This window comes from Pieris brassicae, chromosome 12 (genome assembly GCF_905147105.1).
Source record: "Pieris brassicae chromosome 12, ilPieBrab1.1, whole genome shotgun sequence".
In the NCBI taxonomy this organism is placed as follows: Eukaryota; Metazoa; Arthropoda; class Insecta; order Lepidoptera; family Pieridae; genus Pieris; species Pieris brassicae.
In genome coordinates this window covers 4,059,834-4,077,171 of record NC_059676.1, presented here as the reverse complement: position 1 = coordinate 4,077,171, position 17,338 = coordinate 4,059,834, and the positions used below count along the sequence as shown (strand labels likewise).

Sequence of the window (17,338 nt, the reverse complement as noted above, 5' to 3'; positions counted from 1 at the left end):
AAACCAATAAAGTGTCATTGATAGTAATCAATAACTTGTAAATATTTATTTATGAAAAATCGTTCATATTCTTCACTCACGTTTAAATATAGTTAAAAATATAAATACAGAACATATTTATGTGTATGTATGTCATTAAATTTAGTTATTATTGACTCGTAAACAATTCGACATCTTATAGCATATGGCATAGAAAAGCGCATTTTATAATGAAGCGTTAGACATATTACAAATGTCTACGAACGACACAATTTGATAGCATTTAAAGGGTATATTTAAGCAAAAAGCATCCAAATTTCAGTATAGGGTTTACGACCATAAAGCAAAATGACACATCAGTGTCAATAAGACCGTGTGTCATTCTCACAAATGTCATTGAAAGTGCCCTGGTCTGTAAGCTGTGGTATGTTTACTTTGTTTGGTTTAAAATTTAAATGTGGTTTAAATTCAGTGGAAGATAGTCGTATAAAACAAGATACAAAAGGTCAATAGAGAATGAAAGTTTAGTGTATTAAAAATGCTACTATTATTTGTATAACTTATAAACGAAATATGTGATCTTGTAATTTATTGTTCATACAGTGTTCAAATGAATTATTTATTTTATTATTAGTGCAGACGTTCTTCGTCTTGTGTAGTAGGTACATTAGTGTTAATTGAATTTGAGAACATTTCTTAAAATATAAAAACCAGTACCAAAAAGCATTCGAAAATGTCTCTCACTATGACAAAAAAGTTATGTGAGAGTCAGACAGAAACTGTACAATTTATGGCGATTGAAAAAGTAAGTATTTACCAATAGTCATTAATTTTAAATACGGCATAATGATTGGTTTCTGATTGATATTTTTTTTAATAGATCCAAACAAATTGTAATCAAGAAAAAGATTGTTGTAGTGGAAGTACATTACTAAGGAGAGGAAAAAAATTAGAAGACAATAATAATTTGTCTAAAGAAGACATAGAATATATTAATTACAGACAACTTCTCAAGTTCGAACAAGCACCAGTGTATTTACAGCATAATCCATTTATCAGAGATGGCTACCGGAAATTGCTACCAACAAGACTCTGTTGGGAGAGGTGAGATACTAGTTTTAAGATTTAGTTGATTAAGGTCAAAAATCTGTTCTCTTTAAATCCTCATAAACCATTTTCCTCTTCTGTTTAATGTTAATTATGTAATATGTACTTATAGTATTTATTTAAAAAAAATATAATTTCAACCAACTTTAGTTGTAATTTCAATCTTCAATTACCTTATATTATAATTAAATAGTTACATAACATTTAGAGATTATATTCTTACTTTTTTTACTAATGTCTAGTTCAATTTTCTTAACAACCAATTATTCAATTTATATGATTGAGTGTAATATAAAGCTACAATGTGATAGGGCAATTTATATTGTTATGATGAAGGAACTACAATAAAAATTATTACTGTACAAATTGCACCTTAGTGCCTGATATTATATTTGTTATTCCAAATATCAAATATATAATATATGTATATAGGGGGTTTGTATGTCCTAATTTACATACTCATCACTTTCCTAAATAAAGCTTAATTAAAAATGTGTTAAATAATTTATAATGTTTATATTAATTGATAACATAGGCAATAATCTACAATAAATTTTTGGAAAAAGATTAATCTCTGTAAAAATTTGAAAATTATAGTAAACTTGTCTTATATATATAATTATAGCAAGAAATGAAAATGACAAATGCCACTTGCATCAATAACAAAGTTGCAATAGATTATGTTCATATTTTACAAATTAATGATATGAATTAAATGAAAATTATTAGAGTGAAAAATGCATGCATATGAATAGCAATCAGTATTCTGTAAGTAATGTTGTGTTGACATAAACTTTGATTTGAACATATTCTCTGTATATTGAACTATTACTCATTTCTTTATAAACTCCAGAGACTGGAAAAAAGCATATTTTTTGTGTGGTTATTAAACTAATCAATATAAAAAAGGCCTGGATACTTTTAAGCCACTTTAACATATTTAAATGTAACAATGAAAAATGCCAATATAAATCTCCGTATCCTAAAGTGTTACATACTAATAACATTTTAGTTAATGCTTTTATAAACAAAATTACAATTTATACTATTATAGTTAAATAATTAGACTTGGTCTCTTTTTCATATTTCCTAGTTATTGATCTAATTATTGATTTTTTGTTCAGTATGGTTTCTCATAACTCCGTGAACTCCGCGTAACCAAATGCGGGTAGACCTGCAATAAAAAAATTAAAAACATCCATTTAACTAACCTAAAAATTAAACAGTTTCCTTACAAGCCATTCCTTCCTAAATTAAATAGTAATTAGGCCATTCCATACTGGTCGTAAGGGTCATATTCAACTTCAAATATTTTTTCCAGCATATTCTGGTGGACGAACGAAACGATGAATATATGGACACATATATTCGGTTTCTTTCTGCTTGGGTCATTGACAATCAACGATCTTGCTATAATAAACATACATGCAACTGTAACAGACAAGACTGTCGCTGCTATACTCTTCTCATGTTTTCTAGTGAGTACTTTCATTTTATTTATTCATAAACCATGACTATGGCTATTGAGCACGTTATACTTTTACTCGTACACATGACTGAATATCAACTAACTATAAAAATAAAATAAAGTGGCGCTACAACCTATTTTTAGGTCTGGGCCTCAGATTTCTGTATGACACACGCCGTATGTACAACCGAGAATCGAAGCCACTAGGCCAACACTACTCAATTAACTATCCTAAAGATAAAAAACTAAAGATTTTTATTCATACAATTCGGTAACTAGGATACAAATCTCTTAAGGGTCTTAAATGTTTCGGCAATTCTGCATTGAACATTACGCATATACTATATTGTCTGACTCAAAGTGATTGATTGGTCACATCCTTAAGATGTTTCCATCACTTGGAAGTCGTAAGTTGAATGTAAATAGAATCTATATAGCCACAGGTTTTGACTTGATTAAGTACTATGTAAAATTAAAAAAAAAACGTAACGTGTATACGTTCACGAGGACGTAAAGCGATAAACAGTTTTTTTAACACATAGAAACACGTTTATATACGTTACATTCTTTTGTGTAATTAATTAATGTACTTAAAGCTATTTTATGTATATATTTGTTATATGTACGTCATAATTGAGGTAACTTTTAATTCTATTCGCTACTATATTTTATAGACCGCCGTACTTTAGTGATGGTTACGTATAATGGAAGTCCTAGAAATTCCAACAACTAAATCTGCTAGGCAAAGTAGGTTGATAGTCTCTAAAAATATTAGACTATAGGAAATGTTACCGTTGGTTTTGGCTCAGACAAGTGCTGACTTATGTCGACATTTTGTAATCGGACCATGCAATTTACGTAAGCTATCTTATATAACACTTGGTTTCAAATTAAAGAAAAATCTTGTTTAGTCCTATTTCGTTAGTGCACGTGCTAATTATACACATAAGTGATTTCATAATTAAATAAAACCAATTATCACTTTAAACGTCATACATTTAATTATCTTTACAAAAGTTTATGTTAACAATTAAAAAAGAAAATTTCATAGCGAGTGATCTAAATATTGGGATGTTAAGTATAAATTTACCGTATAAACGGCCTTCAAATATCAAACATAGTATAGTGACATACAAAACCCGTTTCAGTAAAGTAACGGATATTCTCGAAGACAATGCGGAATTAAATTTTACTACAGATTCTTTGTTCCCAATTTTAACCAGTCATATGCGTAGATTGTAGTCTAGGGAAGTACGTAAGTCACGCAAAATCATCGTCTTTTGCCTATAACATTGACAATATTGAATCATAATAACATGTATTTTAGTCACAGTACACACATTGTTAGTAATAATAATAAAAAACTTTATTCATGATACAAATAGGTTGACAACGCTAGTCCCGACACTGAGAAGTTCCTGTCTTGTGTAGTTAGTTATTTCTTTTATCATGTAATTCTTTAGCTGTTTTTAAATTATTATCTTTGTTTTTTGCTTCACATTACATTTTTTTAATTGGTTATGTATGAAGGTCATCTGTTAAAACAGGATTGTGTTTTTTGTGAAGTAATTAACATAAATAAATGAATGAAAACGGCGAACTATGACGTATCTCAAAATCCAATATATATTTCACATATATATTAGACTTACTGCTTACTCCTAGTCCCGTATTCCAGAACGTCTATCAAACTTAAATCTAGTTTCATGAGCTGTAAATCCAAATTAAACTGAAACAATAAAATTAAAAACCTATGCTATTTAACCTAAAAGTTATGGGTGTCAATGGCCGATGAAAGTCATGTGACCGAAAACAAAAAGCAATAATGACGAAAGGTCAATTATAATGACGTCATATGGGATATCTTAATAAATTTTGAGCGGCCATTTTGATTGCGCATTACGGATGTGGACTTTTGTATAATCAAACCTTGATTTACTATCTTACTTATCTTATGATTAATATCAATTTTAAATAATATTATATAATATTCTAGTTGCACCCGCGAACTTCGTTTGATATATTTTTTTATAGAACATTTTACTATGCTACCTACCTAATATGGGTGCCTTGCTATTTTTCCATATCTTCTCTCTGCAGAGTTCGAATAATACTCGAATTGATCCAGACGACGATTAATTTATATAATATATTATATCTTTTAAATATTATAATATTTATAAAATATTATAAGATACACCTTAACCCTTTGAAACAATATTTCTTACTAGCCATCACTATGGGTTTAAAGAATAAATAAAACAAATGAAAATTGCTGTTGTCGTATGTTTTAAATCTATTTTATTTTCCTAACAACTGTTTGTCTAACTGTATTTTCCGTTTTTGTCTTTTGTATTGTGTAGCTGTGGGAATTATACAAAAATAATACATAATGAGTGTTTGAGTATTATCAGCCCACAGAGTAAGTTGAATTCATATAATTTATTTATTTTGTAATTGGAATTGCGCACTTTATTTTTTATTAAATTTAACGTTCGCAATTTATTTTTTTAAGGTTAAGTTAGTAAATATTGATATAAGTAATTAGTTATCCTAAACTACCGTTAAAACTTTTCGATATCTGATTTAGAAACCCCCTCTAAGACCTCACTTTCTTCCTCTATATTATGTTTTTGCCCGCTTACAGATTGGTAATGCTCTTCCGAAATGCCATAACTTTCCTAACATTAACTCTGAACTTTCACAGAACATGTTCTAATGACATGCTAATCGTTTGAAATCTCTTGCCTTTGCAGAAATAATATAAACGGAAAAGAGAATGTAATTTTTATAGTTAATTTAATATCTAGTTTTAATCAATGAGGAAAATGCTAATTATAGCTGACGCAACAGACAGCCTTAAGGAATTCTGTGTTAGAAACCCAGTTTAAAACTCTTATTTGTAGAAATAAATAAGCTTTATACTTTTATCTATTTTCATCGTAGTGATGATTGATAGAAAGATACAATTGAACAAAATAAATTGTAAATTATTAATTAATAAAAAAATCTATAATAAAATTGTTTTCTATGTCAGACATGACGCATCATGTCGCGTGTGAACGCGTTTTCAGTTTACAAAATCATAATATTTTCCCTTAGGGAGCGTTCAAGTATTACGTAACGAATTGGGGGGCGGGGATTGTAGGAGTTGTTAATTCAAACTCAAAATAACTTTATTACATATAAGTATACCAGTAAACTTATGTCAACAGAAAAGATGTTAAATTGCTTCTAAATTTACATTTACAACCAGTTCACAAGTTAAGGGCGTAAAGCGGGCAATAATAACTGGCTGTCCGCCACAATTTTCTAACGCCAAGTTTTGAGTCATACAAATTGTTTGAACTGGAGCAAAACAATCTCAAGAATTATGATCATTTAATGTTAGGGGTCAGTGTGGATGTTAGGCGTCGAGATGGAAGTGAGTCGTTGAATTAATAATTAAGTGCGTCTCGGACGCCTGACACTTAAAATATATAATTTAGTATTATTATTAAACCTTTATTAATAAATCCATACAACAACTGGACTTGTATTTGTTAATATGAGTATTAGTTGTGTTAGTATAAGTCTATAGTCTAAAAATGTTAAGTTAGATTTTTTTCTTTTGTTCTCTTTGTCTTCTGTCGTCCTAAGCGTCTAGCATAAAAAACACCGAAATCATCGACCTTATAAATTTTAAAATCCAATCACCTTCCGCATATATGGATGTTCGATTTTTAATTGACTTTTGATTTTTACAACGATTCGCATTACAAACATTTTTAATTATACAGGTAGGTACGGTTTAAATAGACCCCTAAGATCGTCTGGTCAGTATTAACATATCTCGGGTACGTCCTATTTAAATTAGGACAGGTATATGTCGAAATCCAGTATATATTTACATATATTATTCATATAACATGAGGAATGATTTTATATTACATACTTATAACGAGTAAACTCGTAAATTACTGGATTTTCGTATAAGTAATAAGTATTTATTTCTAAAATCATGAAATCCCATAAACAAATGAGAAATATATCATAAATATATGCCAAAGTTATCTGAGTAAAAATTTTCGGAAATTCGTAGGAAGTTTCCAAATTAATTAATATATATGAGGGGAAATTATATTTTACACTACGAAATATATTAAACAGATAAATTATTATATGACAACTATCTCAGAGTTATTCGTTTTAAAAAATCATTGCGTGTTGATTAACAATGTAAAACATCAATGTCTTCAAAAAAAATGTCAATGTCTTAAAAATCAACACGCTGACTTTCGGTCAGACTGATAGTTAAACGTTTTCGACGCTGCTATATTTAAATCAAAATGCTAGCGACTTGATTGAATATCGATTTTTAATTATCTGTACTAGAGATTCAATTAACTCTCTGATTTAACTACTTTACTGCGACAGCTACACTAACATGTCTTAAATCATATACATACATATAAACCACGTTAAATGAAAATTCTGAAGTGCGGAAGTATGCGAAGGTGGGTTTCTTTTAAGGTCGTTTTTATATGCCACACTCATTTAAATGCTTGTTATTTTTAATTTTGATTATTTTTCTGTGTTTTAGCCCATAAAAAATGTTAGCGGCGGTAATTGTGACATATTATACAGAATAAAATCTATTTTAAATGAAATGAATAATATACCCTAAGATAGTTTAGTGTCGCATCACAAATGGCACTCGAATTCATTTAGGAATGAATTGTCCCCGACGAATATATACATAAGTATCTTCATTAATTCGTGAACTATATATTATTAAACTTGGATTAATTTACGTGTTATTATTTACATTAACGTTAGGCCTAACGGTGTTTTTATTAAGTAATAATAAAACCGTAACAAACTTGATTACTAAACACTTAAAAAACTAAACAAACCTATTTTAACCTATTTATTGTACCCTATTTTTTAATCAAAATGGCGTGTAGTATCATCAGCAAGTAACATCGCGAAAACATCATACTCAGGTAGAGTATGATGTTTTCGCGATGTTACTTTTATATTATGTTTTTCCAGATATGCATGGCGTTATCGGCACTGTATCATACGTTCTCGTGTCGTTCGGAGTCGGATTACAACACGTTCCTAATGTACGATCTCTTTGGAATCGCTCTCTCGCTGTTGGCTATTTACACGTCGGGCATTTACTACGCATTCTGGTGTAATCATGTGAGTATTCCTTTATGTATGGAGCAATGTATTTATAGTTTACTAGAGAATGGAACGGACATTTAAAAAACAATTGCAGATTATTTTTTAGTGCCATAGTACCGATACAAATTGGTATTCTTGATTCTGTTAAATTAAAAATCATTTATTCATCACTATATACACTTGTGAACGTCAATAATGTTACATATTAAATGCACCTAATTTTTTACATTGATTACCAGTTCTCATCCCCTGTATTATTTTTGTTGTTTAAAGTTTAAAAAGCTCATTTAACATTCAATTCAAGAACCTGATCGCTCTAGGCAGTAACAAACTTGAAGTTGGCGATAAGTTCAAGAATTTAAATGGAAGAAGTTTAAAAGTTTGGTGGTAGAACGGTCGAACTGTAGAATATTATTATGTACGTGTCAAGGATGCTAAACTCCATATTAGAGGCGTTATTTAAGATAACATTATGTAACTTATGTCACAACCGGAATGTTGGCAACGTGTAAGGTGTCGTGCAATTGACACATTAATTAGATATGTAGAAGTTAAAAGTTGATCGCGACTTGGTACTCGTGTACATCATCTATATATTTTTAACATGTTATCTATAATTTAAAATGGAAATGTCTAGAAAGTTTATAAAGAACGATTTTATAGCTAATTATAGCTTCGGTTGTCCCGGCACAGGTGGTGGTTTTCTATAATAATAATACCCTTAATTACCTGAAAATATAGATAATACTTGGGAATAATGTAATTGTAGATTTTGAGTTTGTTTTATAAATAAAAATTTCTTATTATCTTATATATTTATCTATTAATAATGTCCGCAATTGGAAATGTCCAGAAAGACCTAATTAGGATTACATGACACGTATATTGTCGTAACAACACCACTAACACCTGTCGACCTGAGCTAGACGACGAAAACGCTAAAAGAATTTCTATAGGAATGACATTAGCTCACGCTAGCCTGTGAAAAGTGATTTGGTCTTAAGCTGTTATTTTTACATTTGTAACCTCTTTTCTCATAAATATTTTTTTTTCTTTGAATTGTTCATCACAGCGTAACACAACATAGAAAAGATTAATTAATAAACTAAAGATTAACAAAACTTAATTAGTGTAATTGCACTGTTTTAACTAATGGACTGTCTCTTCTCTGTACACCGTAAACAGAATTTGATAGAAATAGACAATAAATAGATTTTTTGTATATAAAGACTTACAGGTACAGGTAGAGTTGTAATGGACTATGGATAGACACGCGTTACTCCCTGAAGTGAATACTGCTATACTTATTTTGACCAAAGTAATTTCTGTCTGATGTGCATCGCGGAGAAGGCCACACAGACAATGAATAATTTTCATAATTTACTCATAAACTTATAGGAAATAAAGTAAAAGATATATTCTTGTATATTTATAGCGAGAATGTAGGTCATATAGATTTTGGTCCGCCTTATTCCTTCCTTCGCTATGTTCTGTAATTTATGGTCTATTTTGTAATGTTAATTTTTTAATTTAATAATTTAATAGATTCATTTCATTCATTCAGTCATACTAACGTAAGGAATATTTTCCAATAAAGGCAGGTTTCCGACATATATATATAGGAATTCTGTTCGCAAATATTTTCATCTCGGATGTCAATAGGCGCATGCTTGAATAAGTAAAAGTAGCCGGTGGAAGTGAAAGTTTGAACTCAAATCATCTCGCTTCGCTGTCAGTGTTAATATTCTATTTTGTGTTACAATTTTTTCTAGTATTTTTTATCTGAAAACAGACACATAAAGTAAAGAGATGGTACAAACATTTGACACAAAAAGAGACACTCCTAGACATACATTTGATTAATTGGTTATCCTAACAGACTTATTACAAGGTTTCATTAGACATTATTGTTAACATGTTTTTAAAAAAAAAACGTGCGAAAACTTTGGCATTACAGTGTTTTCTATTGATTTTATTAAAAATATAAAGAAGATAATGCTCTCAGTAAAGGTCTTTGACATTGTAATAACACAAAGTATGGAAACTTTGATTGACCTTGAATCGTCGTTAATTTATTGCGTGCTTTAATTTATTATGCATTCAGCACCTTTTTTTGCATTTCAAACTTCGTTCAAGGGACGAGAATCTAACCATGACATAACTGTAGATATGTCTGTTGACACGGAAGATATAGTGTCCAAGTTTGCACAGAAGTACGCTTTGTATTCCATAAATATAACCGAAGTGACATGAGACCTTTATATTATGTTTAGCAGGGGTGCAATGACCTAATTATTTTTCATAGAAAAATCATAATCAATAATGCCATTATGGAAATACGTTAATCAATCAATACTTTAACAATATTATAGTATATATGTACTAAAAAGTTAACGTTCGTAGTCGTAAGATAATTTTCCTCTGAAGTTGTGAAAGTCTCTACGTCATTTGGCTTTCATTTTTCGGAAATTGTCGCGCAGAGGTTATTGTGAATATATTGTTGAATTTATAAATTTTAATACTATATAATGATCTATTATTGTTTTTAAGAATGCGACAATTTATCTTACATTTATATATATACTTAAGAATAGTACATTCCAGTAAAATAGCTTTTTTAAACCCGAAGGAAGCAATTTCACAAAATATTTTTGTGTTTGTTCAAGTACAGCTCCTCCGACCCGTAGTCCACAACCTGCGTGATCAGTTGGAAAATATCTTTGTAACATGTATATAAATAAACTAAATTATACTTTATACATTTAATAAACGGCAATTAGTATACAGACCACTATTTAATACTTTTTCGTGAGTTTTCGTTTGTTTTTTTTAAGATTTCGTTTTAGCCTCCGATTGATTAAATCTTATCTGACTTAACCGTTAACTAAAAATGTGTGCCTTAGATGGGAACTTAAAAAAAACCGCTAAACAAGTTGCCCATTGGATGCGCAAGAGTTTTTAGGTTTTGGTAAAGTTTGGTCAAGTTTCGCCAACATTTTGCCGGAAACGTAATTTTATAATAATTTATTTTAGTACGTAGAACCTGTTTTATATGCGCAATTATTTACGAAAATTCTATTTTATTTGCCACGCGTCATATAAGGAAAAATACTGACGATTTTACAAGTGATATTTAACGCAAGATATTGCGCACTAGACACACTTTCGTATTGTTTTCAAGTCATACTAGAGGCTCGCTCGGGATATTATTGGTTACATGGTTCTTATAGTTTAGGTTTAAATACGATACAACTGCAAAGCATTTACTATTCATACAATTTGCACGAGACACAGATTAATGTGAACTTTTCCGTGAGAAATATAATTCCGTGATTCGAATGAACGTAATGCACACTTTATTACTTTAAATGTATTTAAGCCATTTACAAACTCTTCCTTCTTCATCATCATCATCAATGGCTGTATAGCCCCTTGTGCGCCTTACTCTCATCAAGTATATTTCGTTCTTCTTGCGTCCAACTTCGAACCCCTTATTGTTTCGAGGTCCTTGACAACACTATCCCACCAACGTAGTCTCGGTCTCCGGTTTTTCTCTTGTCATCAGGTTGTGAGTTCAGTCAAGGAACTGGGGATTCTGTCGTCCGCCATTCGGTGCACTTGTCCCGACCACTTGAGCCTGTTAGCAAATACCGTACAAAAAGCCGTTCGATAGTTTTGAGGTCATGTTCATACACTCTGACGCGGCCGAGGAACGCTATTTGATAATATAGAGAAGGATAATTCTATTGATTTAGATATAATACCATAATGTACTGAGAAATCAATCGAATCAAGACATTAAAATTCCTTCGATGTTTATTGGAATTGCGGCATACAAGTTGTCGGTTACTTGCGTCACTGGTCATCATTGTCGACAATTCCGTGTAATAAAACCAGTTCGATATCGAATTAGTACGATGTTTAGTAACTGCATACAAGCTTGCCAAACTTGTTCTTGACCGTGGTCAATGTATTTGGGCCAAGGATGGGCCCGTGATTATTCGGTCTCATTTTGTATTTTTAATCCTGTGCTAGTCTGTGGAACATTTTCCATCGTTATATAGGATTTACCGACTTCAAAAACTGGTTAGGAACTGACACGTTTGTCTTATGTTTAACATAACGGACCTAGTCTTTGCGCAAATGAATTTTTGATATATATATTGGAGCTTACAACGTATATTCAGAAATAGAGTAAACGTGTTTGGTGTCTTGAAAGGCACAATGGTTTAAAAAAACGCGCACTTCCCCCTCAAAGGCCGGCAACGCAACCAGTAAAATGGGTGTCCACGGGCTGCCCGCAGGCTCGTTTGCCTATATTAAAATTATTTATTTATATAAAGTAATAGACGCAAAAAATATCCAAGAAATTCATTCGGATACACCTACAATCTTGTCAATAAATAATACACGTTAATTATCTTTGTCTATAGATAATATGGTATAATTTATGTCCGAACTCCGTTGTTAACTTTGCTCTAACAAACTGTTTTGTGAAAGTAACCACGTCATAATAGCTGTACTATCAAATCCAACGAAGAATCAAAAGAGAAATTAATGATTTTGCACATAAGATGATGAAGAATGTTAGGGCCAAAAATATAAAAATCTATACTAAGTCTGTTTGGATTTTTGCGTTCACAAAGAACTGTTTCGAATTAAAAAAAATACAGACAAGGTTACACTACTACTAATAGGAGAATTTTGGAAAGCTCCCGTTGTAAGTTATATTTTTTTATCCGTTCTAGCCTATACGTTGATAACGTTTTTTACCGCAGTGAAAGTATTGTTGGCATTTGTGGTAAAAAAATGTTTGAAGCATTTCAAATACCTGATATCTATTAATCTCCAAGTACTTAAGTATTTAACTTTAAACTAAATTGCCATTGTATTGTCTTTTGTTAAAATAGCTTTTACACATTAAGAAAAACACTTTTTGAACGGATTGTATTTTTTCCGACGTTTTGCGTGCTTTTCAGCGGGCGCGGTCCCAAATTTTAATGTAGAATTATGTAAATAATTATAAGTTTTTATTAATAATACATAGCTTTAATCCGTTAAAAAGTGTTTTTCTTAAATTGCCATTTTTAATTGACATCTTTTCAATGATAATCTTAAGATATCATAGGTTGAAAATACTTCAACAATAAAACGATAGTCTACTTCTACTTAATGATGTGCACTTAATGCGGTGAAATCGCGAGGATTACACAATTTTGTATACGTTTGCATACAGCTATCATCTATGTCAAAAAGACTTGAGATATGTATTTATTAATAAAACATAAAGCTTTAGGAAACTTTCTGTGAATTAATTAACACAAAACAAAGATCAATTATCACATGAAGTATATCGCAATTAAGGTATTGTTTGCAAAATTACGATTTCTCGCTACGGCTTTTGTCTTCAATTATGAAGCGTTAATGATTGATTATGTTCGTCACTAAACAACGTGTTGTGTAATACGTAGAATTAAGGAATCTGTAGAAATGAAAGGGCCTATATGGGGCAAAAGTATGATTAACAAAGAATAATTTGTATTTGCATTTTTGCTTCGCAAATAAGTTTCCGCCCGTCCCTTCGTAAACGTAAAGGAAAGGTCAAAGAGGTATGTCGGCCATTAAAACAAGGTAATAGCGCGCAAAAATTCTTATATATAATAATGCTTATCGCATGATTAAACAGTTATTTATATTTTGAGAAAGTGCAAAAACAAAAATAAATAAAATTGTAGACAAAACATAACAGAATATCTATGTATTAAATTAAATATGTAATTATGTAATAATCACGTTTATGGCCGTTAAAGAATTTTTTTAATTATATAGTAATAGAATAATTTACATATATATATTAGAATGATTTTTAAAAGGGACAACAGTGCCCATAACTGACAAGTATGTATGGTGAATTTCATTAAAGTGGATGAAGCGAGAGAGGTATCTCAGGACTGTAGCAAGTGGAGATCCTTGGTCAATGCCCACCCCTTCGGCGAAAAGGCGTGAATAAAGAAATAATAGTTTTAATTTTGTATATTAACGGAAATGCAGGGAGGTGGCAGCTAGATGCAACGTAGCAAACAAGTGAAAATCACTATTTTCAAGGCGTATTGTCAGAACTTATACACGAGTAGTCTATGGGTCGACTGTACTGTCAGGTCGTTAGCTGACTTCAATACAATAATGTTTTTAGGATGCTCTTGGGACTGCCTCGTTTCGCTTCGGAGATGTTCGCCCAAGCCCGTACAAATGATTTTTTATTATAATTAAAACAGGATCTCGGTTGAGCCGGCTATGGGGCAGTCGGAACAGCATCTTGAAGACTGTGGCAGATGAGCTGTCTTCGCCTATCATGAGGCATTTTGTGCGTACACTTGTCGGTAAAGATCGACTGGTGTATGCATAGACTTCTTGATGAGTTTTATGTTTTTATGTTTAGCTTTTTAATAATAATATACTGACACTAGTCTGTAAGTTTATACTAACATAATGATGGATTATTTTATCTGAACAAATAAATAATAATAATAATAAACTAATAAATTTTTGCCCTTCATCCCTAGGTCATCGTATTGAATTAGCCACGAGTTTGATTTGGGTATATAAATTATTCCAGGGCCTCCAAACCTTCTACATGCTGTCTGTGACCCTTATCTTCACGGTGGCGATGCTGCTGCAGGTACCCCGTTTTGAGGTGCCTTATATTGTGAAGATGTGTGTGTTCATTGGATGGGCGGCGTATGGTGTTGTACCTACTTTGCACTGGACTTACGTTATGGGCGGGTTTCATAATCCTATGGTTGAGGTAAGAAAAAGGTTGATGATAAAGCAAAACTTCTTCCTACAAATGCATGTACTGCGGTAGTTGCCTCTTAAGTTCAAGAGTGAACAGCTCATCGCATATTTATAAACATCAAATTGGGTTTTTGAAATCTGGATTCTATTCGTTATATCTTTTATCTAACCACTACTAAGCTATAACGCTATTGTGTGGTACCCAAAATTTAATTAATTAAAAAATGCTACGGTTTGGAAGGCCTCTTAATAACCTGCATAAGTACATAAGTCTAAATTCCGCATCAACATGATACCGCGTTTCAAAATAGAAAAACGCCATCTATCGTAAATCTACATATCCCAAAACCACTCGCGACTTCTATCTTGATTGCATTTGTTTTATTGAGTGGAACATACATCAATCATCTTTTGTTATAATTTTCATTTTAACATTCTCTAATCTCTGTGCGTAATTTCCTTACTTTCTAGTAAGAACCTTCTTTTATATTATATATATAAGAGATGAAATCGGTAGTTGTAAGGTTATTATAAAATTTGGTAATTTTTTTTATTTTTATTATTGTAGTTCTACATCCAAGCCCCAGATTTCTCTATTTTAAAATAAACCACCTATTCTTTTTCAATTTCAGATGTTTTTCCCCCGTGTTATTGGAATGTACGTAATAAGTGGAACTGCTTTTGCAATTTATGCATTTAAGGTAAGTTAGGTGATTTTTAATTAAAAGTCCTATCTTCTAATTTCATTAATTGATATTTTTTTTTAATTCTACACACTTAATGTAATGATTCTAAATAAATTTCAGATTCCCGAACGTTGGTACCCAGGTAAGGTGGATTACATCGGCCATTCTCACCAATGGTGGCATGTTCTAGTTCTAGGCGCTCTTTACTATTGGCACAACACAGCCATGATGTATGTACAGTATCGTATGAACCACGGCTGCGCTAATAATATGAGAATTTTCTAGAACGGTACGTCCTTCATATTATAGAATATTCCAATTACAAAATTCGAGTACGACAGATATTCTACATTTAAAAATTATGTTGCCTTATGCCAGAAGCATTCAGAATATGACATATTTAAATTTAGATTATTACATTTTGTTGCTACATCCAAGGATTTTTCACAGCTAAGTAATGTTGCAAAATTTTAAAATATGACAGCACACTTATATTTAGAATAATATTTCTTGTAATAATGTTGAATATTCCAAATTTAAAGATTTTGTTGTATTGTATCTTATAGAAAAAATGATTTGATATTGCTCTGCGAGAGACTGCTCAATAAAGAAAGCGAATAATGTATATTATATAAGATCAATTAATATTTCAATGTTAATTCTAGTTAAACAATTTTAGATTTTACAGCTATAGTACGATCTACAATCCCAAACCATAGTCATAGTTTGACGTTAAAATATGTGAGAAGCCAATAATAGCTCTCGAACCAAACGTACCTAATAATAATTAAGAGATCTATTGTTTCAAAAAATGGTAATCAAATATTAAAATTTTGGATATTGCCAATACTTGTTACAATACGGCAGCAAATTGTTTATGTCAGCTACTTTTAAAATCATTAGAATTATATAAATTGTGAAGACTTTTGCTCAAGCGTTATTAATAATGACAAAATATTTTTATACATTATTAATTAAAATTAAATGTTGAGTTTTAAATTTACTTAGATATAAGCAGCTATTTATTTGTACTTTTCATTTATTTGTCTTGTGAAATTTAATTTCATAACTAACATGTTTGAAGAATTTGTAACAAAATCTCTAAACAAATGATTCCAAAATATTTACGCTATAATTAAAAGAATTATTTGTTAAAAAAATAGTAATCCCAATATTAAAATTTTAGATGTTGTCAATACTTGTTACAATATGGCAGCAAATTGTTTATGACAGCTATTTTTAAAATCATTAGAATTATATAAATTGTGGAGAATTTTGCTCAAGCGTTATTAATAATGACAAATATTTTTATACATTATTAATAGAAATTGAATTTTGAGTTTTAAATTTATTTAGATATAAGTAGCTATTTATTTGTACATTCCATTTATTTGTTCCCATTTATTTCAACAAATGATTCGAAAATGTTTGTGCTATAAGATCTGATTTTTTACTTCTTAGCATTTATAATTACCACCTGTGATGACTTTCTTATGTTTTTTACTTTTATTCATTTTATGGGGCTGAAATTGGGTTAAAATAATAAAAATATTTTTATACAATTAACTTTGTTTATAAATTTTACCTTTCTCCTAATAATGAAAAAGAAAATGATAGTTAATCACTACCATTTTCTTAACACGGTTTTCCAAAAAAACAATATAATTTAAACAGCTTTTTAAAAATTATATTACTAGCGGATCCGACAGACGTTGTCCTGTACACAAAATAATTATCTAATTGTAAATTAAACCAATTCGACTTAGGGTCCTTCAAGAAAAGAGCGTACAAATTCTTAAAAGGCCGGCAACGCACTCGCGAGCCCTCTGGCATTGAGAGTGTCCATGGGCGGCGGTATCACTTAACATCAGGTGAGCCTCCTGCCCGTTTACAAAAAAAAGTCAAAACCATTCGAATCCACAAAAAAATCATCAAAATCGATCCAGCCGTTAAGAAGGTGTTTATGAAAAACACACGCACAGAAGATCTATATATGTATGTATATAATAACAAATATAGCAGGTTATTTTTTATAGTAAGTTTGAATTGATAGAGACATTTTTTTATAATACTCAAATATAAAAGTTGAAGTTGACTTAATGAGACACATCATTTCTTTTGGCCGATACAT

The 17,338-nt window shown here is 30.6% G+C and overlaps 1 protein-coding gene across 1 annotated transcript; it reads left to right on the top strand.

Moving 5' to 3' along the window:
• Positions 1-392: 392 nt before the first annotated feature.
• Positions 393-16,725, top strand: LOC123717398 (progestin and adipoQ receptor family member 3). The gene is made up of 7 exons (XM_045673374.1): positions 393-784; positions 860-1,083; positions 2,408-2,564; positions 7,589-7,741; positions 14,343-14,531; positions 15,154-15,222; positions 15,328-16,725. The coding sequence occupies exons 1-7, from the start codon at positions 713-715 to the stop codon at positions 15,490-15,492; spliced, it is 1,029 nt and encodes a 342-aa protein (XP_045529330.1). The 5' UTR covers positions 393-712; the 3' UTR covers positions 15,493-16,725.
• The last annotated feature ends 613 nt before the right edge of the window (positions 16,726-17,338 follow it).